Below are 26,102 nucleotides of genomic sequence, written 5' to 3' on the forward strand. Positions count from 1 at the left end.
TTTCATAAACAATTCATCAGCTGATGATTTGCTTTTTATTCATTTATTTGTTTTATGTTGCGTTGGTAAACCATGAAAAGAGTCTGTGACAGCTTCCCAGAGATCCAGTTAATTTCTCTTATGACTGAGATCCCCACAAACATACAGTATTGTATATAAAGCAGTTTAAATTAGCTACACATCAGCTCCAACAATGAAATGCTGTTTAAACACTGACCCATTCATTTTAATCTATGTGTGTGTTTGGTTTCAGTCTCATTCTTAGTCTGGTATGTATGGATCCCCTTTGTTTGTTTTTCAACATTCATATTCTCTTTGAAAACACGTTTGTGATCTCTACATCCATATGTCTGCGAATGCTCTGTGTGGAATCTGTGTACATTTCCATAAAAAAAACAGGATTAACTCAAACTGTCGCAAAGTGTCGTAAAGTCGCTGCTGGCTGACGGCGAGTTGGCGCCCCCGTACGGCGCTCCGGGTAAAGACGAGAGCTGTGGCCGTGAGCCGTATCCAGCAGAACGACGACCTGCTGGGTAAACAAGGCAGGAATGGGAGCTTCGTCGAGGGCTAATAGTGAGACTCTTCTCTCTTGTCAAAAACGTACATGGTAGCGATGCCGCAGCAGCTCTTACGGTGTGACAGAACAGCCGCGCGAGTCAAAATGGCTGAGTATAATCGGGTACTTGCTGAGTGAAGTGGAGCTAGCCTCTGCGTTAGCTTAGCTCGTAGCTAGCAGGGCCCGCTGCTGCTGCCGTCGCCTCTCGGCTCAGCTCGGGACGCTGTTGTCAGTTTCACTCTCTCTGCCGCTGACTCCCCGGGACTCTTGCGGCTTCTGTACGGGCCCGTCTAGTTGCTGCGCGGCGTACCATTGGGATCACTGGCCCGGTTTCAACGTGTGTCATTATTATCCCCCCTCCACAGGATTTAACCTCCCATGTTCGGAAAAGGACGGTGACAGATTCTGAAAAAAGGACTCGGAGCCAGGTACGTGCTGTCTTTGTTGTCTTCTGTCTGGAGTATGTGTCAGGAGAGCTGGCTACTGGGTCCACTCCGCGTCCCCCTCAGTCCTCATTGACACGATCGCAACGCGAGCTCATAATACAAGATTTTTCACATTTTAATGGCTTCTCCGTCAACGTGAATAGCCATGGCCTCAGTCACATCAGCGGCGTTTGTGAAGCACAGACGGACGGACAGCTGCTGCTGGGCTTATTGTGATTGTTAAACGTTGTAGAAAACTATGCACAGCACCGGTCCCAGGCTCGATGCTGTCAAGAGAAACACGTAGCGGGGTTTGTTGTTTCATCTGAGAGGCTGGAAGCTCAGTGGGCATCGCTAGCAGCAGCTCAGCACTTCAGTCGTACATCTTGAATTGCTCTACTCCATTTCTGGTACACCATATATTCTCTTCTACAGGTTGCTCCCACCGGTTCTGTTGGACTCACACACATTGTCTCTTCTTCATCGTTATTCAGAAATCTGTATTATCCAGCCCTTATGCCTGGGGATGTTTTTTCTTCCTTCAGGGCTGTCCTCTGAGGCCCCTGAAATCATGCATGTCATTGCGCAGCTCTCTCTGTGGCATCTGAAGGACTCTCATACTCATGCATTTAAACACAGAAAGACCATTATTGCATGTGTTATCAATAGCAGGCTCAATGTATTCAGTCTTTTCACTGAATTCACTAAATTCTTCAGAGAAACATCCCCTGGCAACATCAGTGACATCAGCCCCATCAACATAAAGTTACAGCTTCAGGTCAAGTGAGAACTAGCACATTATTCTGAAATAACCCATGAAGGAAGAATGCAATGCCTTTTGTTCTCACTGCATCACATAGGTACATCATGAACACTCTAGTGTACAGTTTACCTGCAGCAAACATTACCACAAGTGTGGTTACATTTTTACTGGAACGGAAAGATTTTGCCAATATTTTGTTAAGTCTAAAACTGTCTTACAGCTGAGCCCCCAACACGGAAATAAACATCTTGTTAAAATATCTTGGTTATGGTGTAGATAAAATAATATATTTAACATTTAAATATTTAATTTCAGGGTTAGGAAGTAAGACACCAACATTTCCTCATTTGTGTATACTCTATTTGGAAACTATTTGGATGAGACTAACAGAGCATCGGTTTTAATTTCTTCTGCTGTGTTGCATCACTTGTTCTTCAAGATGGCAACATAGAAAGAATCGGTACAATATGTTCTTAAATCACTTGCTGAAGTAATAGTACTGTGATTTTGTTTTGACTGATTACGTCATATCAAGAAGTGTATTCAGCTTCTTGATGTGGGTGTTATCACCAATTGCATTCAGTGTGTACTCCTGCTCTTGTGTCATTTACCCATCTGTCACTAACATGCAGTCACTGAAATTTTCCTGGAAACATGTCACCCTGTGTGATAAATTTCACAGAAATATCTGCAACAGCGATATCCACATAAATTTCGATAACTTCTTGAATCCTTTTGAATCGTATCTGCTCTTTGCAGCCACAGGAAGTGTTTCTTGGCTAGGATACTCAATTGCGATGTTCAAACTGATATGGGTGGTCAGTATAGGTGTTCATGTTTTTTAGAATCCTTTAATTAATTAGTAGTATTCATATAAATCTTGATAGAACACCATTGATATTGGTTAAAGACATTTGGTATTATACTTTAATGATTTTCATATATGATTTATCTAAATCCTTATTTCTTAATGTATAAATATACAATAGCTTTCCATTATAATAGTGTGCGTGGAAAGCAGCAGGTTATTGGTATTACTGAGGAGTACATTTACCAACAGCACAGTTTTCACTAAAGCAGTGATCAGTAAAATCCAACATTTAGTCACTACTTTAAAAGCGTCAATATTACTGACAGCACAGGACATACAGGCCATTTATCTCTTGCCAATATAGAAGTGCAGGTACTAAGGGTTGTAACCCCTCTCAATGCTAACACCACTTCTGGTTGACAGAGGGGGTATTCAGCCATGTGGCCTCTGAAGATAACCATGAAATTATAATATCGACTTTTTGTTGCATTATTATGAAGTTGCCAACGTTTTTGGTAGTGCTGGAATGTGGTGTTGCTCTTGGACACATTACCCCACTGTTAAAATTGTCCCACTGCAGTGTGCGGCAACGAGTCTCTCTCTTAGAAGCTACACACAAATACAGAAATGTCTCATGTGTCATGAAATAACCATGAGTTGAGATTTTGTTGTGGATATTACCTTTGACAAGATCTAGTTTTTATCAAGTCTGATTCACACATTATCTGGAATAAACAATAAAGCCTATGCATGTTTATTTTCTGTCTTTTATCAACAGCCGTGTCAATTTGTCTGTAAGTGGATGAACATAGTGTTTCTCCACATATAACACAATGTTGTGAGAGGTGTATTTCCGTGTTTTTTGGTCAGTGTGTTGTTAATTGGGCAGTAAAACCCTCAGGAGAAGATCAGAAATATTTTGTTTTGTTTATTTAGCTACAGTTGATCTATTCATTGATTTGACACCTTGTTATGTTCAATTCATATATTTTAATTAAGTAAGTTTAGTTATCTAATGATTCCTTTCAGATATGTGTTCAATGATTGATAACCAACATGAACTATTTTTAGATAATTTATTATTAGATGATAACACTATTTTGGTTTGTGATGTGAAACTGATCTTGATATTACACAAACACTTTCAATTCTGTCACTAATATAATGATCTGTCCTTTTCCCCCTGTGAGGATAGACCTGCCACCATGAAGAGTGAGGTGCCATCTGAGGCCCCGAGCAGACAGGAGCATCTGAAGGAGCCACTGGTTAACCCAGAGCCAATGGAGGCAGCCAAAAGCTTCCCCAACAACATGGAGGTGATTGGGAAGGCAGGCAGTGAATTTGAAACCTTGTGTGAGTCCAGGCATCGGCCTCTGAGGGACACAACAACACACAAAGACTCAGAACGCAGCCTCCCTGGACGAAGAAAAAGAAAAGGACAACAGGCAGGGCCGTCAGACTGCTCACTGAAGGAGGGCCACATCAGTGAGAGCTCGCTGACCCCTCAGCGTCCGAGGGTAGAACTTTTACAGCACCCCAGCGAGGATGAACATAATCACGATTCCTCTTTTAGTGACTGTGCTTCCTCCCCTTCCTCGAGCTTACGATTTGGGGACTCGGACACTCTAAGTTCAGAGGAGGATGGGGATACTGGAGCGACAGGGGGCCAAAACAAGGCTCCTGCCCTTACAACAGGAGGAGCCACTGGACACGGCTTGCGTCCTGTTCTGGGTCGAACTCGGGGGACTCGCTCTCATAAGTGGGTGCGGTCTGAGGCTGAGCCAGTGCTGCTGAAGCGGCCGTGTATGAACAGCCGACGGCCTCTGCATAGGAAACGCTTTGTGAAAACAACTCCTGGAGGGGGTCAGCGGACTCAGAAGCAAAAGGAGCGACTATTACTGCAGAGGAAGAAACGTGAAGTGATTGCACGTAGGAAGTATGCTCTTCTCCATAGCACCAGTAGTTCCAGCGAGGAGCTAAGTAGTGATTCTTCCACCCCCTCGTCTACCGAAGCCGAAGATGAGCTGTATGTAGATGTCAGCAGCACCAGCAGCCAGGCTAACAGTGCTGCTGTAGCCACAGGTAATTACGAACCCTGACCCTAGTACTGTTGTGTCTTTGTTTTAGATCGTAATCTCTGCATTGTATATAACATATGTTGATTTATGGCATCAGGGTATGTTTAAGTAGGCTATGTTATATGGTTAAAAGTATTGTATACCAACAGGGAAGTAAAGTGTCATTGTCGTGTGAGCAGAATAACATTCAGAAGACACAGAAGCAAGCTAGCTTGGTCATGGCACATAAGTATATAGCTTAGAGGATGTCAGACCCAATCTCTCCATAACTGTGTTGGCTAGAGCTATGCTTATTTTCTTATTTCCGCTATTGAGTTAGTCAAGCTGGTCTGTCATCAGGGAAAACATGCAATAACCATGCGTGTCAGGGACAGGGTAACACAGACTCAGTGCAGCATATATTATTTGCATAGGGCTTGGATGGGGTTTGGACACAAGAAACAGAATTCCTGTCAGCTTCAGAATCAAAATGCAACTTTCTTTTTATTGAATAACAAATCATCATGACAGTAAGAATCTGATTATGCAAAGTACTTGACAAGGTTAGGAAAATATTCTCACGAATGGCTCTAATCTGCCCAATGTGTAGGAGTAGTTACAAATATTTTGGTGATAGTTATAAACCTTTATTATGCTTTGTCTCTTTTCATAAACCTGCTAAATGTAGCAGCTTGCGTGACAATATGGTCTGTGTTGCATCTGCACCACTGATAAAGGAATATCTACTCCCCTGTGCCTCTCAAGACCCCTCACCTGACAGAACGTAATGAGAAGTGCTGCCCTCTGTACTTGAAGCAACAGTTTTATGTCGCTCCTAAATCCAAAGCATCACTTTCTGCTCTCAGCGAAGTAGCTCGGCCCACTATGCACATGAAGGGCACCTTCTACTGCCTTATCCAAAATGTACTCGATGTATCTTGTGAAAAAGGCCCACCTTTACTGTGTCTCGTTGTGTTCTTTATGTAGCCGTTTAGCCTCAGCAATATTTATTTTGCTGTGGCCCTGAGGGAGAATGGAAAGTTAGTTGTTATGCCTCTATGGTGGGAGGCAAGTGGGAGAAAACTCAGTCGCTGTTGAGTGTTAGCCTTTGCATAGAAACAGCCGGTCTCACAGGGAAAGCAAGCCATGTGTTTACAGCAGGGGAAAGAAAGTGATGAAACCTACCTTCATCACACACCCACTCCAGAGTTAGAGTGGGTGTGTGATATAGTCAGGAAACAGGTTAGTCTTACCTCTAACCTACACTCTACAGAAGATATTGAATCCTCTTACTATCATCTGATCAAATTGCTACCCATGTGGGATTTGAGAGGGCATTTATATTTGTCCTATCTTATGTTATTAAAATTGCGTTAGGAAATATCAGTTGAGGTTGTTTACCTGGCCAACTCTACACATATTTGTTACACTTCTCTACCAACTTGAAAGGTGTTGTTGTTTGCGTAACCACATGAAGACCACACGAGTGCCAGGCAGCGCGACTTGCAGAGGGTGCTAAGCAGCAGTTCTCAGGAGACATTGGAATAGAAATCACTGTGGGGATTTGTGGACTTTACTCGCATGAGACATGTGCACAAAAACACAATCTGCACTACTGAAGCATAAAACTTAACTCACAAAACTAAACAAAAAACCTACTGAATGTGATTATTGAATGTGGTCAGGTTGTGCTCACTGTCATCATAGTGTTAGCAATTAACCAAAATAGGAAAAAGGATTTAGATCTTATAGGTTAATATGTCTTGATTGCAGGGTGACAATGGTATAGTTTACATTTGCCATAAACGTTTGGCATGGTATTTACATGTTAGGCATGAGAATGAGGGATTGCATTTGTAAAATTGAGTCATATATCAGATGGATGAGTCAGCAACACTGACTAACACTGAGAAAATGTGACAATAATTGGAAACATGCTCAAGACTGTCGCACAAGTAACAAATGTTCATTGTCTGTGACTATATGCTGCATATTCATCAGTGGTGGGAACTAATGATAGATAAATGCTTGGGCCTCACCCTAAAATAATCCGGTAGATTAAGTTGTGTGTTCAGATATCGTCAGGGAGTAGTTGCCCTCATTTCTCTCCCATGGCTCTGGCACAGTCTCCACTGAGAAGGCTGAGGAGAGTGATGCATTTGCCTCAAATAAGTATACTATGACTTACTTGTGTGATGGACTAGGTCCCTTGTTTACGAGGTGGACGGCAATAACACACATGCAGGAGTTGAAGTATATACAGCCCTATTCATTGTTGGTCAGTTCAACACGGATAGATTACTGTGCAGATGGTTCAGGCACTACAAGTAAAGTAAGAATTCTTTCGAAAATAATGCACCTAGTCTTTAAAACGCTTGTGCAGAGATTTTCAATTAATATTGCAGGTAGATGATTGAAGCACTTGTCACAGTAGCTCTGTGGAGGGAGACTTTCTCTGCAAATGTCTCTTCTTGTATCCCATGATGTCATGATCAGGGCTCTGCAGGGGGCTGGGTGTGAAGATAGTTCTTGATGACTCAAGTTGTATGTTTGGGGTTGTTGTTGTTGCAGAATGACTTTGGCACAGATGAAGGACACAGTTTGTTTTGGGGATGCTACAGAATAGAAGTACATTTCGATGGCCTTATGATGTTGTTGCACTCAAAACACAGAAAGGCATGTTTATGAGTTTCTTTTTCTTATCAAACTATTTACCCAATTTTAATTTCAAAGCATCACAACGAAAAGACAAATAGCCATAAAGTAATTTCCGGTATGTTTTGTTCCTAGAGTAGTGTACTTGTGGGATCATGATGTGTACAACAGAGCTATATAATAACTTCCACCCATTTATTCAGGTGCTTTAGATGAGGATGTAGTGGTGATTGAGGCGACTCCAGCTCCAGCCCCCGCTGTCCCTGCAAATGAGGAGATCAACGTCACGTCAACAGACAGCGAGGTGGAGATAGTCACTGTCGGGGATGGTTTCAGGTAAGCACCTCAGCTCTTTCAGCCACACTTTGCATTATGTGTTTGATGGTAATGGATGTGTGCTGTAGCTCAGATACAGTGGATACAAATATTTGATATTTATTCTCTTTGGTGTGAAAGAAAAAAGAAACGTTCAGCTCCTTATTCACATGAACTTCATGTTCATTTGAGCATGTTTTTAAAGTTCTCTTTACAGCCACGTGTTTACGTTGAAGAGAAAAAATCCTGATCTTTATTCTGAAAATGTTTTAATGACATAGAAGTCTTGTTTAATTTTTGCATGTCAGCGGTAGCTCCCATGTTTATCAACAGAAAAAAGCAACTAACTTTGTCAAATGCTGATTAGTACTTAGTTGGTCACTACAATTACTGAACGTGTCAGTTCAATGCAGAGAAGAGCAGAGTAGCTGAGTCTCACTATGTGATGAGCAAAGAAGTGACGGATGAGGCAGAGCATTGGGTGTCAAAGAGAAAATCCAACACATCTGATGCCAAAATGGAACCTGATAACATTTAGGGGGCGAAACTTTGTGTGAGAAAGGTGGCAGCACTTGGTTGTAACACTTCCAATATACAAACACATTCAAGAATCTAAAGTTAAAGATCAGAAGTAAGCACTCGAAAGATTTTGAGCTGACGAATGTCGTTTTTTGTAAATTGTCAGGTGTAATTGGTAACCCCTGTCTTGTTATGAGTTTATGACCCGTTGGGAAAATGTCCACGCTGTGGCATCCATAGCTTTTATAAACTTTAGGTTCCAGCAAAACTAAAACTGATGACAGAGGTGTTCATTTGCAGGGCCATAAATCAAACTTGAGCCAGATAGAAAATCAACTGAAATGTGTCATTGCTTGTTGGAACATTTTTCACTCACGAGTAGTCAGGTCTGTAGAAGCCTGGGGCTGAGGAAAAGCTTCTCATCAGGATCTTTGCAGGACTCATCAAACAAATAGAACCCCCTTTCTCTCTTCTGCATAGGTAATGCTATTTATATGTTGGGGTAGTCTTTTGTCTTTACCTTTATGAAACGTTAACTTGAAATTAAACAGTAACTTTTGTTGCAGATATCTCAGATTAACCCTCACACAGCACTGTACCTACAACTGAGCGTTGACAGGACCGACCTGCCTACTGTTTGTGAAATGCAGAAGTTAAAGTTGGTGATATGGGTTGGGCGTCCTTGTGAGCCTGTCACACATTTGATTGCACCCATGAGCAAGCAACTAACGGAAGCAGTGTGTGCAGCAATATTCAGGCAACCCGATGAGTGTTTGGAACAAACAATGGAGAAGTGGATAATGGTGCAAGAGAGAACACAATGTTTATATGCACCTGACAAATCATCAGGTGCAGACAATTATTTGTGATGCGCAGTGTTATTTCTAAAAAGTAAAATATCATGAGAGTGGGAGATTGTTCATGCTTTTTGTTCTCAGACCTTTTATTTACAGGGTAGGCACTGATGATAGATAATGTTCTGCCACTTCAATCATTACTCTATATATATTATTGGCCAGCTGGATAATGTTTTAAATAATGTGATGCCTTAATCTTATTAAAACATTAGCTAGAGTGTGGCCATTGGCTGTGATGCTGTGTGCAAGCAGGTGTAGCCTTAATGACACCAGTAGGAAATTGAGTCAATGCAGCTTTCTAATTGATAGAAATTATATATAAGATAATCAATATGATGTTTTTACTTGTGTGTAGTAATCTGGTATCTGGTACAAATTGTTGTATTTACCCTAGAAAGGGACCTATATATGTATTTACTTTATATTTACAGTCTATTTACATCATGTTGTTGCATGGAGAAGTATAACCTGAGGAGGAAAAGTATTTTTATGTAGCCAAATTTTAGAATCTGATTTGAATGGGGGATTGTATACATTTTTTTTCATGCCAGTGACATTGCAGTTGTCACTCTCTACACATTCATTTCGTTAGGATGCAGCTTTTGTTAGGAAACCGTTTGGGGCGTTCTCAAGATGGATGCCAAGTGGCAGGACTTGCCTTTTAGGACTTTGGTATAGTTCTTTAGATGAAAAAGCACAGAGTGGGGTGTGTTATAGTGCTCTCATGGATTTGCTTTAGGATTTACTCATGAATTCCACAGCCCTGCTGACTTTGCCCAGACAGAACAGGCATAGTAGAGTTGTATGGATAGTTAAACTACATCCCTCTGAAGCAATGTATGCAACGCTCCTGTTATTTAACTCCTTCTAGAATCATCCCACATCAGGGTCGGGCAGATGGACGATGCCCTCATCCTTTGCCGATGGTTGATAGTCATGATGATACTTAGCCCAGCTTTGAGCTTTTTCTTACAAATCCTTAAATTATGGTTACACATATAAAATTTGTTGGCTTAATTGATTATATAATATGAAAGTTCGGTCTTGTGTATACTAACGCTGTCAGTGACATGATGAAAATGCTGAGAAAAAAAACAGTTTGCTTGTGGTTGTACATTTGTGATACAGAGTGGTTGTTCTTTAGTCACAAACTGTCTTTGACAAGAACTGAGAGCAGCAGAGAGCACACAACAGACAAGTTTAATCTAGGCCCTCATCGAGATAATCATTTACAGCTTATTTGATGGAACATTACGACCATTTTTGTTATTTAACCCTGGTGACAGCTTTGCACTGCTTAATGTGAATTATGTTTGCTGACGATTATTAGTGTTAGAGCTTGGCAAACCTGTGACACCCTCCTCATCACGATGTTTCACTCACACAACATCATAAGCCAATTCAGTCGACATTACCCCAAAACATTCCGCCTGTCGGACTGAATGTTCATAATTAGTTTTCTCCCAGATGGATGGCTTGAGTGGCCATGGCAAGTCACTTTGAGCTAAAAAACCAGTGCATTCATTCTTGAAAGATTTATGAAAATGTTGAAAATTGCCCTATGTTGCAATATTGATATAATATTAATATTATTATAAAAGTGTTTTGTGTGCTAAAGCCCATTTAGTGTAAATTATATAGACTTTGATTTTGAATACAAAACATTTCTAAAAAGGTACCTTAGTGTTAAATGGGGTTGTCACACCATCCAGCCAAAACTAGGATGAGATAGAAACTGTATTTCAGTTAGCTTCATGTCTATGGTAGTTCAGATTTTCTGACACAGTGGTGTGAGTTAGTTCTCAGCGATGTGGTTCTTTGTAATAGATATTTTTTATGAATGTAACAGGTTCTACTAGATGCTCATTGACTTACCGCAGATCTAATGTCCATGCCTACATGTGAAAAACTCATACATTACAACCTCATGTCATTAAATGTGAACAATGTTATTCGATTTCTAGAAAATAAACTATTTTGTGCAGTGTAATGACAATTAACACCCATTCTACACTGGAACAGTCAAACCATATGATGTATTTAATGCCTCATATCATTCATATGTAACTGGTTATATGAGGGAGTAGATTACGGTTTTCTCAGTGGATGATCTATGACTTGGAACATAACACTTCCAGGGGAACTGCTAAATATCAAGGCATACTGTACATATAAATACATGCATATAAATACAGTCTGAGAGCAATACATTTACAAAAGATATTTCCCACCTACTTCAGTTAACTCCATTTTCCTCTACCCAGTGAAAATCTTATTTCCTCATTTTCATGATATGACTTCCTGTCATAGAACCCCCCAAATTCCTGTTGTAGGTGAATAAACAGTTACATTTACAAGCCTCTGCCTTTCCAGTACCTTTCCCTCTTTGTGCACTTTATTTTAATGTATCAGTAATATTAGAAAATAGTTCCCCGGAAACGATTCCACTAAGGAATGCGATAGCCTCCTGTCTAATCTGCCTGTTTTCCTGACTTCCAAAGATGTCCTGGCTCGCTAGAGAATGTAGAGATGAGCCTCACTAACTGGGGGGATGGGCAGCAGTGGAGCGGGAGGGCGGAGAATCAAAGACCAACAGAATGAGCAATGAAATCTTTGTTTACACTGTCGGTGCTCCAATTGGTGAATGTGTGTTTGTGTGTAGTTTATGTCAACATAGGCACTATACATTTGCACACACACAAAACACACATACATACTGTGTCATGGCTTTTTTTATCAGTTTTTCAAAAGTATTTTTCATTTACTTGGTAGTTGGTTGGTATGCTGCCTCTGATCCCATCCATTACGTTTTGACTATTTGCAAATACCATGTTCAGTGGGGTATTTGCATTCTCTTGTATAAGCTAGCTTTACATTGCACAGATTGGCCTTCTTTGATTCAGTAAAAATCTCTTAACATTTATATAAACAAATAATGCTTTATCTTGAGTGTTTCCTTTGTTGTTTTGATAGAGTATTCATCATAATATCTGTAAATACGAGAGTAGCAGTCTGGTGAAGTTGTGGCTCAAAGGCTTGGAAAGGATTTTAAAAAGCCTCCTTCATTCCCAGCTTCATTCCTACAAAATGTTGGAATTCAAACAGCAGCAGTTAAGGGACATGCTGCAAAAAATTACTGAAATCTTGGTAAAACCATAATTTCAAACCGGCTCCTCTCACGTTGCTCAGAGCCATTCTATATTTAATTTGAACTGCAGGGTGTTATTTATTTGTTCATGCCACTCCACACTCTGCTCACTTGTAAAGCAGTACATTAGTAGAACATTCCAGTGCTTGAACAGAACACTGTGGGGCGTGTTTGGCAGTTGCTCTACCCAGAGCGCGGCCAGTTACAATAAACAAGTATTCTGTAGCTGATATGGATCAATTAAGAAAGACCATTCAAGTTGGAGATTAAACAAATGCTGCAACTCTCAGTTTAAAATATATTTTGCCCAAATATATATCCTGTTGCCACATTTTCATTCCTGAAACCTCAAAACGTTTGCTCCGATCAGCCACAACATTAAAACTACCTGCCTAATGTCGTGGAGACCCCTCTCGTGTCAGATCAGTCCTCAATGACAGATATTCAGTGCTGAGAGTTAGAAAGTGACATTATGGTGTCATTAATTGTAAAGTCCAACTCAATGCTTATTTATGGGTTTTGTTTACCACTTGCATTGTGCTATTCTTCACCTGCTTGATCTCCTCCTCTTTAAATCCCAACCTCACAGCCTTGGTTGTCAGTAGCATCGGTCCCAGCAGTTCACTCCACATTATCGCAGTGCCCAGCCCTGCTCAGATCCCCGGGGTACGTGGCTCATATCACATCGGTTTGGCACAACCTGTCCTTTGCCAAACCACCCATTCCCATAGCTTTCATGTTTATAATATACTGTTTTCCTCTTGGTTGCCCCCCCACACTCAGGGGGTCATGGTGGTAAACAGATATTTACAAAATAATCCCAGGTCTACCTAATTAGACACTCCTCCCTAGTGAGTTGTCCATCTCCCTGGGATCAACCCAGAGCTGTGGAGCCTGGCCAATTAGACCCCACAACAACCACCACACGCCCCCCTCTTCATACCACCCTCATCCAACTGTGTTTCCTGTACAGTCACAAATGTTTGTGTGTGTGTCTGCCTTTGTAGATTTCCCATTTGTGAATTCACAGATGTAACTTCATTAATTCCATTTTCACAGTTGTGCAGTGTCTTATAAGATACTCTCATAGGATCATACCTTTTAGTATTATCTTGATTTATAGCAACTTATTTGTTTTGAGTGAATGAAACACTTTTAACTACACACAAGTCACAAGTTATTTACTTGTTAAGAGCTCATATCATAAAGGTAGAATAGCCAAATATAAGTATTGTCAGAATAATTGTTCCATGTATTCCTCACAGTTGTGTGCAGCCTATCACAGTATCTATATGTAGGCGCATCATGTTAATCTGTCACAAGGCTAACACATAGACAAATACATTATATCATATAAACATTACATTGATATGAAGCCTGTTTTATTTTCCTAATCCATGTTATCTGACTGAATTTGGTCTGTGGGAAATCCATTCAGCCAAAGAGAGAAAAAAACAACTCATCATCACAAAAAGGATCAATTGAATCATTTGTAATTTTTTATGTATCCATGCTTTTTCATCTATCAGAATCAGTGAGCCTGTTTTTAATATACTTCGCCACAAACAGCTCTGTGGTTAATAAAGCCTTGCTGTTGGCATATACTCACATATACAGCCTTTTCCCTTTGCTCCTTTGTATTTGTAAAAATCACCCAGGGAGAAGCAGTGAATTCCCTGAGTAACACATCACCATGGTGTCCAGGTTTACGGCACTTCCATTGAGTCTCTTATCAGTTGTCCCTAAGGCTCATCCCTCCTCCCTCTGATCACCTGGCTTTACGGCATTGTGGGGAAATACTACTATTCCCTTGTCTCTCACTCCAGTCTCAGAGAACAAGGGGCTACAGCAACAGAAGCCTTTGAGAGACTAAATTAAAAGGAGGGAGGAAAAAAAGGAAGGGGCAGAAGCCACAGCGAGAGCGGTGCAGAGAATTTGACTTAGAAGTGGGGAGGAAAAGGAAAACATGTGAATGAATAGTAAGGTTTCTAAGGAAGTGTTGGGGTGGTCATGGATACAGCTGACAGCGTTTAATACACAGACTGTAAACACTGTTTTGTTACATGATCAGTTGTGACACAGGGAAAACAAATTACATTTATAAACTTGTATTAGAAAGTGTTTATCCTAAATAGTTTTCATAGAACAACTTAGCAGGTATTACATTTCAGCTTTGATATGTCTATTCACTTAAAGAACTGTTGAGTACAATGACTAATGTACTTATATATAATAAACAAAGGCTGTCTAAGTAATCGTATAAGGATCAATCACCTTTTTACACACCGATGGGGCTGCATGTAAAGAGATTTTGCAGCCAGCCCCGAAGTAAAATATCCAGAGAATGTCCGAGTGAGCCCATGTGAGAATTAAGCAGGATGATGTCTGAAAAATGTCTAGTAAGCGAGTGGCCACATAAAACAGAATTAAAAAAAAAAATAACAAGAATATATAAATATCAGGAGAAAAGAGGTGACCTCCATGTAGCAGACATCACCGAAGGTGTCAACTTCAAAATAAAGCATAATTTGTATGTCATGTCCTGCCTCCTGCTTGCATTACCAACCCACCCCCATGTTTCAGATATTTTTCTGTTGTGAATGCAGACCCTATTGACCGGACATCTTGCGGATTTCATTTCTGAAAAATATTTTGGAGGCCGCAGTCAAAACCACAATACACACATTTTCTGAAAGAAGATCTCAATGCTTTATCAGAATTGTCCATGTTTTCTTCCACACATACTTTTGCACCAGCTTACTTTTCTGAGCAGCCGCTGTCCTGGAAACAAGAGTCTGGCTCTGGCAAAGCAAATGCTGCACAGTTGAGCTGTTAAGATTTTCCTGCTGGTTTGGTGTAATCGATTTTTTTCCCCATGTCTATGTATCTACAGGTCACGCTCAGTGGGAGGTCTTGGCAGGATTTGGGCAAATAGTTGCTCTCAGAATCGCCTCCAGGAGCCACGAGGACGTCACAGACTCTCCACTGTTATCCAACCACTGCGTCAGAATGCTGGGGAGGTGGTGGATCTCACTGTTGATGAAGATGGTAAGAATGAGCTGAGAAAAGTCCTCCATCCAACCACCTTGTCACCATGTCTTTACTTCAGGTTTGACTTTTCTAGTTATCTGCCTCCTCCCAGCTGCAGAGAAAAGTCCGTGCCATTACTCTGTGATGCTTTCTTAAAGCAAACTACTCATGAAATCACAGTAACTATTCATCTGTGAAATGAGTCTAATTAGTGTTTTGAAGACGTAAATTATGGTCCATGTATTTAAACACTGAAACTGAAAACATTAGTGTCGAGAGAGGGAGATATAACCAACAACTTAGCGACTAGAATCATTTTTCACCTTTGATTTATTGAACAGAAATTGCACCTGCAGCTGCAAATAATAATTTATATAACACCTTTAACACTATTGAATGACATTTTCCAGGATCTCAAAGATATGGAAAGCAAATATAAAATGAAATACACATCATAATCAAACATTAACAGCAGTTCTGAAAAGGTGGGTTTGAGTAGTGTCTTGAAGGTGGACAAATCTCTGATTTAAATGTAAATAACAAATAGTATTAAATTAGGCCCAAACCAAAATCTCTATTTTAAGCAGGACATTAGAGTAGAGTCTTGTGGAAGACTTATGAAGCTATAATTTAAGATATACTGTAAATGTTGCAAATAATATGTTGTATACAATTTCTCATTAGAAAGTTGTCAAGAGTCGGAGCAATCAAAAAAATTCTACAGATGTGAAAATGATGTTTGTTAGTCAAAGGAATATTAGTCTTGATATTTAAAAGTTAATCAAATCAGTAAGTAAAATAGAAAAAAGTATTTTTTTTCTATTCCATTAACCCAATTAACCTGAAGCAGTACCATATCCATTGCATTTCTTACAACAGTAAACAAGTGCGTTAATTTCTGTAAAAGCAGGCTGCATTGTGACCTTAGGTGTTTATGGGACTGAAGTCTAATGTCAGTCTCTTTATCAGCCCACTGCCATGATGGACAGAAAAACTGTGGAGCATTGAGTATTAGAATATTTGCATTTGTCAGAAGAACGAGGGGGTAATTAATTTGGGAATATGAAAACCAGAGAGCTCACACAGTAGAATGCTAATAAGCTCTTCTCTTCTCCTTGGATGCCCTTTTTTGCAGCCACACATTCTGCAGCCTAAATGAGGATAATAGTGTCAGGATGGATTTTAGAAATGTGAGAATTATATATGTTTATCTACAAATTAACAACGGGTACCTCTTGTTTTCTTATGATGTCATCAAGTGTTATTGTGAATCAATTTGAAACTTAACATTGCATAACATCTTAAAATGTCATTGATATGAAGATAATGTTTTAAACTAAACACACACTCAGAACCCGTACCCTGGTAATGGTAGTGACTGTTTTGACTTTATTTTGAAATGTTTGCAGATTTTTTTGATCATTCATTGATTCTCATTTATGTCAGTAATTTGAGATTTGACTGTTGTTTGTGTGCTCTTTTATTCCTTATTTTTAATATACAGACTGGTGAAATGATTCCTGTATCTCTCACAAACACGTGTTACTAATCCTTCTTTCCCTACGGACTCCTTTTTTTATTATTTATTATTTGCCGTAACATCTGCGCTAACATCCCTGAATGGATGAATGTATCATGTTTGTGTTACTTTGAACAGTTCCTGCTTTACATACATACCCCTTTATCACCAGAATTGCTGAAAAAGACGATTGGCGCCTTTTCCTATTGCCAGTGGATGTGTGTGATTCGTGTTTTACATTACAAACCTGCCGGAAACTGAGAAGCTCTCTCAACTTGCTGTCTTGCCAGTGTTGCAACCTGTGTAATATGAAAAAATGTTCAAGGCTATTTATGCACCAAAGTCCTGAATCCTGCATCTAGTCTGCCAAAATAGAGAAGAAGAAGAAATAGGCGCATTTACCCATCTCAAGTTTCCATCTCTGCTGATTGGAGCCCGGGCTGATAAAAAATGATCATGTATCAACTGCAGAGTGGAAGGGGATTGTCTCCTTTCCCACTGCAGACAAAAGCCAGATGTTAGGAGTTAGTACCGTAGAGTTTTTAACCAGTGGAGAAGAGGCTTGGTGCTGCCCTGTGAGTGAGAGGCAGACCAGTCCCTGCGTCTCCTGTGCTCAGATAGTGGCACAGTGTGTACAGTCTTCATTGGGTAACGAAGACTGTAGTGCTCCAACTATGTGCCACAAAATATCTGCAGTCATGTGTGAACGCAAATGTACAAATTACTTGAACCAGTCATTAAATAGATATTACACCTGCAGATCCCTTCTGCAAAGTCTGTGTAAAATCTGTCTGAGCTGATGTGCAAACAGATGAAAGGCAGAAACTGGTCGATATAATACGTAATGTAAATACACTGCAGTGATGTCAGGAAGGTAAATTAGCATATTACATTTGAAGTTAAGTTCTCTAATTTACATATTCACCACACGTGGTTCAGCCACAAAGTAGGTTTTGACAGAATCTCCTGTGTTGTTTTTTTGTCTCTCCCCAGATCTGTCAGTTGTGCCAACAACCTCCGGCGGCATTCACCCTCAAACAGTCAGGTCGTCGTCATCATCATCTTCCCATCATGCCTCTACCTCAGAGCTCAATGATGCCCCAGGCCCTTCTACTAGCTGCCCAGGGTCAATACCTGAAAGTATGCACACCCAGAGGCCCAGTGGCTCTTCTCGTACAGCCACAGAGGGTAAGACGGGACGAGGCATGTTGAAACCAGCTGCTGTTTACTACTTTATTTCAGCTGTTAAACTCTGAGGCAGCTTGGTTCTAATTTTATATATTTTCAGTTGCTTATATAATTTAAGATGTTTTTAACTGTATTTCCTGCAGTCATGTGTCGCCAAAGGTGACCTGTATTTCTCTTCTTTTTCGACTGTCTTACCCAAACCTTTTCCCGATCATATTCCTGACTCTTATAGATGACGGCAGAGCAGGTTTGTCAGCCACAGGAGGAGAGAACACAGGCACGGCCATGCCCAGACTCCCATCATGCTGTCAGCAGCACTCCCCGTGTGGAGGCCCCTCTCCCGGTCACCTGTCCCTGAGCCACTCCCATTCAAGCTGCTTGCAGGTGTCGTCATCTCAGCAGACCAGCGGCTCGCAGCACAGCCACAGCCACAGCCACAGTCACAGCAATGCTCACCACTTCCTCCACCATGTCCATCACCCAGCACCCCAGCCCCCAGGGACCCTGCCCTTTCAAGACGCCAGCTGCCCTGTGGAGAGGCCCACTGCTCTTCCTGCTCCCTGCGCTGGAGTCAGCAGTGGTAACAGTGGTAGTAGCAGCAGCAACACTGGCCACTTCCACGACCAGGTATACCGTTGCTGCCTTTTACACCCACATGCATAGTTGCTACGTTGTGCAGTCGTTTTTGAATTATACCTTTAGTAGTCCGCCACACATCCTTGGCAGAAGTCTGAACTCTACTGAGCACATTCTCCAGTTTTTAGATTCAGTGCAATTAGATTTAATAAACACAGTTAATGAGAAAAGACTTGGTATTCAGTATTGGTGTCGTTATTTACGCAGTTATAGTATCAAAGTCCTGATTTTGTTATCAACACTTGAAAGAGCAACAGTGAAAAGTAGTTTTCATTGTACATTAGAAGCGTGGGAAAATGTCCCTTGAAGGAAAGTTGTAGATTCATTTTGCATTCCACAGGGGAACATTGTCCCTCTCCTTTCTAACACCTCTCTGCCTTTCTCCCACAGCAAACTCTGCCAGTGGATCTGAGCAACAGCAGTGTTCGTGGTGGTGCAAATAGCGGGGCAAGTTTCCATGGCAGCAACTCGGCCTTTGACCCGTGCTGCCCAGGCTCCACCTCGCGGCCTCCCACTTACGTTTCTCAGGCCACCCCTGGGCCCAGCCAGCCAGCCGTGGTGGACTCGTTCAGCTCCCCCATGGTGGCTCAGCCCCAGCCACAAGCACAGCCCCAGCCCTGCAGACATTACATCCATCCCTCATGTGAGTACATCGCCCTTATGCAGTTCAGGAAACCAGACATTCACCACTGGTTTCTCCGAATTGTTAAAAAAACGAGCGGTACTAGTGAAAATTGTCTGCTGACTGCTACACTCCTAAACCCTAATGCTAATAGCAATTAACACAGGCTGATGCTTAATGTCCCAAGTGCTGTGGGCATTGTACCAGGCAGAAATAGTTAAATGCTAATTTTACTCAGAATGGCTCAGTATGGAGAGTAAAGCCGAGTGACAAGGATTTCATCTGGGTATGGAACAAAACAGTTAGTGGCTGCTTGTGCTCACCCCTCTCTAGCTTGTTTCTCCAAACTACAACACAACTGAACATTTATTAGTTGGATGAGCCACAAGTCAATTTAAACAGTTTTTAAACATTTGAATCCCATATCATATCTGTAACATGATGATTTCTGCTGGTACATTTTAAATTATATTTTCTTTAAAGGTCCAGTGTTTTAGATTTAGGTGAAAGGGATCTATTGACAAAAATTATATATAAAGTATCAGCTGCAACATTCAACTTCACCAATTTATGTCACTAAATTCTACACACTGCAACTTTATGGTCAGGTGACATTCTAATGTTTATTGACAGCAAACATACAAACACTTAAATCATCAAACATCTATTTCCTGTGTGGCCAAAGTCTAATAGAACAAAAATTGTAGAAAAAGACATCTCAAGCCCCAGACAGAAACAGGGATTCATGTGAGATATGTTTCTTCATTTAAATGAGCATGGGAACTGTAGTTTGTTTTCAATTTCATAAAAAATTATCATTGCCTTCTTATTATGTAAGCATGTATTCATAACCCATTATTTACACCCCTTTCTGCGTTTAGTAAGAATGAATGGAATCCATTGACTTGAATGTGGTTGAATTTGGCCTTTCACTGAGATTTGTTCAATAACAACAATAACGTAGAATTGCAGCAGCCTTATTGTTTTGTTTATAACCATAATTGTTTTTCTCTCCTCTCACCCAGATGGTTCTCTAGCACGCTCACTGCATCATCAGCCCTCCTCCGCCTGCCCTCACTCCCATGGGAACCCCCAGCTTGCACCTCAGCCGGCTCCACAAGGCGATTATGTCATCCCCCACACGGTCACCTTTCATCCGCCACTGCCAACCCACCCTCCAGGCCACGCTGTGCCCCCTGCCCCTCCCCCAGCTCTGTCTGGCCACCACCTCTCTAGTTCAAGTGCCCCACTGGCCCAGCACCTGCCTACAGACCACCAGACCCTGCCGCACCATATGCCGGCGCTGGGGACATCTGTGCAGAGGCTCCATCAGCACGAGATGCTGCAGAGGATGGAGGTCCAGAGGCGCAGGATGATGCAGCACCCCACGTGAGTATTCTGAGGATTCATGTTTCTGTAGAAGAATCTCCAGCTGTGATGCACCTCAGTGCTCAAACTGAAATGTACCTTTCCTTGCAGTCGAGCACATGAACGGCCGCCTCCACACCCCCACAGAATGCACCCCAACTACGGCCACGGACACCACATCCATGTGCCACAAACTATGTCTTCCCATCCTCGCCAGCCCGAGCAGAGAACAGCATGGTCAGCATCAGACATACAAATACTACAGATTTTTAACGCGGAGCTATGATTCCTTGGTAGTGATGACTAATGGCTGTTTGTGTTTGTCAACAGGGAGCTTGGCATTGAAGCTGGAGTTACTATGGCACCATACCCTTCAGGGCACCTGCACTCCCACTTGCCCCACTACCACCCTCCCCCCAGACTGCACCACTTCCCCATTCCCTTCATGGTGAGCAGCACACATGCATACATTAGCATAAATGAGAGAATCACTTTTTTATGAAGTCGATCTGAGAGTAATGGTGCTGGCTTCTTATTTATAACATCAGTTAGTTCAAGGATGGTTTGGTGAACCAGATGAATAATGCATTAGCAATTAATAGAGGCTCATCAGGCATTTCAAATGCACACTCAACAAATCCAAAAGCCTCGAGTCAGATCCTGCGCAAATATAGTCTACAGTTTTGTGACATTTTTTTGAAGCATCAAAGCAAGTGCATGTGAAGTCAGGCTGCAGATTAAAGTTTCCCAGATGTTTTGAGTGTATCCAGTTAATCACAACATGCATGCTCAGAATCCGGTGGTAGCAAAGTGGAACCTAAGAATACACAAGTGAATTTTGATGAACTCAGCAGATGAGTTTTAATTATAGTTTTGTCTGTGACCTTCATCAGTACATACGTGCCATGTGAACACTTTTAGAAGCTCCTCTTATTTGTTCCTCTAACTCAAACAATATCTACATTCATCTTGCAAAGAAGATCCCTTTTTTCAGCTGTTTATTGTAGAGGATGTAGTTAAACCAAATGTTAACCCCCCCTGGGAAAATGTACACATCCCTCTCTCCATAAGAAACATCCTTCCTGGCCCTGCTATTTACACAACTATAAATACAGATATACAGCATAGCTGAAAGTCAAAGTACTCAGCCACTGATTTAACACTATATTTATAACCTGTTAAAAGAAATAAGAACTGTGTGGTAAGAATGTACAGAAGTCTTGTGCCTCAGAAGGTTGTCCTTCTATGAAACAGTGTTTTCTCAGGGTTAAAAGTAACATGTTGTGCGTGTTTTGTTTTCTTCTTCGCAGCACACTGGCATATCTGATGTGACTTATCCGCACATTCGGTACATCTCATCTGGCTTCGGAAGAACTTATGAGGTGAGGACTGTTTTTGATTGTTTGAAATACCACTGATGTGGCTGTGTGTGCTTCGGGAACACATGAAACCAATAAGTAAGTCATTATTACTTACTGTCACCATCCATCTTTAGTTTAGTTATATTTAGAACCCACACTGGAAATGGAAGAACAGTGTTCATAAGGAAAGGAGAAGAAAACACATTCACATACTAGCTTTTCAGCCTCCAGTTGAACTTGTCATATAGCTCAGGAAAACAAGCAGATATGTTGAGATACCATTTCCCCCCCACCATTGACTGATACCATAAGATCTCGACCAAGTGTCAACATTCCTTGCAGCAAGAGAATGAATCGCAAATTAACAATATATACCAATATATGTGTATGTGACAATGGAACTCTGCTTTGTACAGTAGTTTCTGCTAAGTAACCAATTTGCTATAAGTTTCCTGTCCTGAGGATTATTGATTATTGTCTCATCGCTTTGTTCTTGATTTATTTCCGTCAGGACCTGCTGCATTTAGAGGAGCGACTGGGGACAGTGAACCGAGGAGCCTCTCAGGGAACCATAGAGAGGTGCACTTACCCACACAAGTACAAAAAGGTGAGGACCTGTGAGCATGTGTGTTCAGCTTTGTGCTGTGTACAGTGTTCAATGTATTTTGCAGGAGCTGTATGTAGATGAGCATGCCTGTTGCAGTTTATTCTGGGACAGAGTGCGTAGTGGTCTTTTGTGCTCTTTTCAAACGGATGATGTTTTGCCAACATTTGGAAAATACTGTAGTGTCTTTTACCGGAGGTTTCAGCTGTGACGACAATGTTGGGAAAAATTCCCTTAGAGTTTTCCAAATGTATCTAAATAAGCAATCTAACACCCTGCCACCCAATACAGAAGGTGTTGGAGAGAGACATTGACCAACAGTTAACCCCTGAAGCTTGGGCATCTATTGGGAAAAATATGCACGCATCCCCAGAATCGGTGAGAAATAATGAACAAATCAATTTGGAATCATGTCTCTGCTCACATGTACAGTAGATGTTAGTGTTAGTCTTGTGGGTCAGGGAATTCGGCTAATACCTTTTGATTTGAATAACTTCATTTGTGTAGTATAGAAACAGTTTTAAGGACAAAATGACCATTCTCTCTGTCCCCAAAGAATGTAATGTTGTTGTTGAAATGTTATTTCTAAGTAGAGTTACCTCTTCATGAGCAATATTCTTATTTTCATACAACTGTTAAATATGTATTTGTAATGTTACCGCAGTGTTTAGTTGAGCAGTTAAACATTGATTTAATATGATTGTTAACCACACGTAATGAGTCTGTACTGATCAAAAGTTTGCGTGTCCAAACTTTTCTCACAAACAGAGGAAGCTGCTTGGCAAGCAAGAGGAAGACGAGGGGGCAGATGAAGACACGGAAGAAAAGTGCACCATCTGTCTTTCAATATTAGAGGAGGGGGAGGACGTCAGGTAAATGGGTTCCCTCTTGGGTGTTTGTTGCTCACAATTTTAAGTGTGTTAAATTGCATAAGTGGAGTGTGTCGGTGTGTGTGCGTGTATGTTTGTGTGTGAGCCTTTAAACACAGACATGAGGGTTGGCAGGTGTAGCTGTTCTGTTTAGCTACCATCTCTAGAGATATTTTTTTGGAAAAAACCCAGAGGTATATTAATCAGCAGGAAACCCCAGAGTACCTCAAAATTACCCACCTCAAGGAATTGTACTTTGGCACACACTCAGGTTTTGGGAGAGCGTTGTCTGCCCTCTGTCGGTACAAAGGGGGAAGAGGAGTGTCACATTTCAATTTGTACAAAACTCTTTTTCAAATCAAGGTTTTTGATAAACATCTTGCTGTCCTTGAACCACAAAGATTTGAAAGATGTTGAGTCTGTACATGTATCAAGTTCTGGTTCTGGTTGTTTATCATATTTGACAGATTACTCATTTAGTCTGATGTTGTTCACACTTAATTCAATTTGAAACATCAGCGTCTCCCTAACGCTCTTGTGTTTTTTTTAAAGGATGACGTCAGCGATAATTCAAATTTGACTGCGACCATTTCCTATAAAAAGACCAAACCTGTTGGACTTAAACACTTTGTGTTTGGCCTTTTTTTGGCGTCAGGTTCCTACATCAGTCAATCAATAGTTTGCAATAAGTCGAGTGACTACAGTGTTTTTACTGCAGGAGGATTGTGTGTGCGTGAACCTGCGTGTGTGCAATTCAGAGGGATGATGTCATTGTTGGAATCGGTCTTACGGGATTTGGTGAAAGTCTAAGTACATTACTGCGATAAAACAACAAAAAACTAGAATGGCACTCACTTGCACCAGTGTCTCTTTATTTCATTCAATTGCAGACATATCACAAATATCAATTTGTTATTTTTGTATCAAGATCCATGAATTTCACCGTAGAAATGGCTGAAAATCCCTGTTTTGCAATGGTAAAGGAAGTGAAGTTATAAGTTGGTGTATGTGAAAAGAGCAGGAAGAGAGCAGCAGGTAGATCAGATGATGAGCTGGACCTCACTATGTCCTGCTTAACTTTAAAGTGAGGCACACCATATATACGTAGGTTTATGAAAAGATGTGTGTTTCCGTTTGTACCACTCCTCATCTCTCTTGGTCTTTGTGTCTTCCTCTCCTGCAGACGTCTACCATGTATGCACCTCTTCCATCAGCTGTGTGTGGACCAGTGGCTCCTCACCAATAAGAAGTGCCCCATCTGCAGAGTGGACATCGAGGCGCAGCTGTCTGCCGAGAGTTGATGCTGTTTTTCTAACAACCCCCTTTTGTTCAAAGTTTATTTTGAGATCATATGAATTCTCTCTTCAGTACTGCAGTCAACCAAAGATGGCATGAATTACCTGTGCAGCTCCACTTTGAGAAAATAAAAAAAGAAACATCTGACATAAACGCATTGAGCCTAGAGTGCCAGCTATCACATATTACTACAACAGCTAGAATTCTCCATTAAGGGTTTAAGATTTTATTGTATTTATAAAGCTTTTATGTAGCTTTTGATTGTTTCCTCAAGTGTCATTTTTTGTTTTTGTTTCTCTGCATGTTTCCTTGCAATGCATTTCTTTGCACATATAATGTGGGCTTAACACGGCCTAACAATTTGCAGGTGCGGATAGCTGCTCTAGTAAAGATGCATTTCTGTAAACCTAATGCCGAGCTTTACTAGAATAGAATGTCAGCCTCCAGTTTGAAAAAAAAAAACAAAAAAAACAAACATTGCAGGATTCATTTTACCGATCATTGTATTGATTAGTTTATGTTTAGAAGATGTGGATTGTTAGTGACAGATGTTTTTTAAGTAAATCAAGACATTCCTAACTAGGGAAATATGTTAACAGATCAGCTGCTGTATTAGTGCACACCCAGTATTTCTAGAGTGGAAATAAACTCCGATGTTCACCTCACTCCCAGAATATGCACATGCTTTGCTACGATGACACCCCCCCCCCCCCTCCCCTCCTCCCTCCTCCAGCACCTTCATTTGACGAGAACACCGTTAGCACCACCATCTCATGTATTTTAGAGATCCAGAAAAAGAATGTCACATCCCTCTCTTGACTGTTCTTTCTAAAGCGAGCGTTTTTTTGGGGGGGGGGATCTGCTGTGAATCTTTCTCTTGATTTAGTCGGGGGGGAGGGGGGTTCTCTCCCCCACCCCCCACCCCCCCCCCCGCCGACAGGCCTGTTACAGTTTACTCGACCTCGGGAAGATGATCTCAGGGCTGTGTGTGTGAGTGTTAAGACATTTCGCATGAGCCTGCAACCTGGGGTCATTTTTGTCGACTTGATGCTGGCAGTGGTGTGGACTTTGGTTTCCAGTGTGTGTGTTCAGAGGGAAATACACAGCTCAATGTGGGATTACTATTTACTGTTTGTTCTCCGCACTTCAAAAACCATTTTTATCCACCTGCCCTTTTGTCTCTCTGTGGTCGAGCAGCAGCGTCCGCTCCGGCCGCTGAGCAAAGAAAAACACTAATACTGTTGACTAACTCACTCGCATAGACTTGCACAAGAGAGAAAAAGGTAGGAGAATAGTAGTGAATACGACAGTGCGCTGAGGCCATGTATTTCCACTCTGATGCATATGAAAAAAGAAGAAGATAAAAAACAATATTTTGAATGGAGTGTTGAAATGCAGTACTTAAAGCAGGTATCCATGCATTCATTGACTTAAAGGCACCAGGATCATATTCTGTGGGATTTATATTAGTTTTAAAAAATAATAAACTTGGATAACTCTTGA

The 26,102-nt window shown here is 41.2% G+C and overlaps 1 protein-coding gene across 2 annotated transcripts; it reads left to right on the plus strand.

The window, feature by feature from the left end:
- Positions 1 to 468: 468 nt before the first annotated feature.
- rnf111 (ring finger protein 111) lies at positions 469 to 26,102 on the plus strand. 2 transcript variants are annotated; one of them, XM_062385562.1, is made up of 16 exons: positions 470 to 633; positions 922 to 984; positions 3,751 to 4,637; positions 7,471 to 7,603; positions 15,000 to 15,154; positions 17,649 to 17,843; positions 18,076 to 18,470; positions 18,870 to 19,122; positions 20,127 to 20,490; positions 20,581 to 20,706; positions 20,800 to 20,917; positions 21,780 to 21,851; positions 22,342 to 22,437; positions 22,726 to 22,812; positions 23,203 to 23,306; positions 24,487 to 26,102. In XM_062385562.1, exons 3-16 carry the CDS (start codon positions 3,761 to 3,763, stop codon positions 24,602 to 24,604), a joined length of 3,093 nt encoding a protein of 1,030 aa, XP_062241546.1. In that variant the 5' UTR covers positions 470 to 633; positions 922 to 984; positions 3,751 to 3,760; the 3' UTR covers positions 24,605 to 26,102. The 2 variants fall into 2 exon arrangements, with proteins under 2 accessions (XP_062241555.1, XP_062241546.1); XM_062385571.1 differs by lacking the exon at positions 22,726 to 22,812 and having other exon boundaries at positions 469 to 984.

The sequence above is a fragment of the Platichthys flesus genome, chromosome 1 (genome assembly GCF_949316205.1).
Source record: "Platichthys flesus chromosome 1, fPlaFle2.1, whole genome shotgun sequence".
In the NCBI taxonomy this organism is placed as follows: Eukaryota; Metazoa; Chordata; class Actinopteri; order Pleuronectiformes; family Pleuronectidae; genus Platichthys; species Platichthys flesus.

What these genes read in the sequence shown, in the direction of transcription:
- rnf111 (XM_062385562.1), top strand. Translation starts at nt 3,761, where the DNA reads ATGAAGAGTGAGGTGCCATCTGAGGCCCCGAGCAGACAGGAGCATCTG. An exon ending in ACTGTCGGGGATGGTTTCAG is followed by an intron (nt 7,604 to 14,999) that starts GTAAGCACCTCA and finishes ATGTATCTACAG; the next exon opens with GTCACGCTCAGTGGGAGGTC. An exon ending in ACCCACACAAGTACAAAAAG is followed by an intron (nt 22,438 to 22,725) that starts GTGAGGACCTGT and finishes CACCCAATACAG; the next exon opens with AAGGTGTTGGAGAGAGACAT.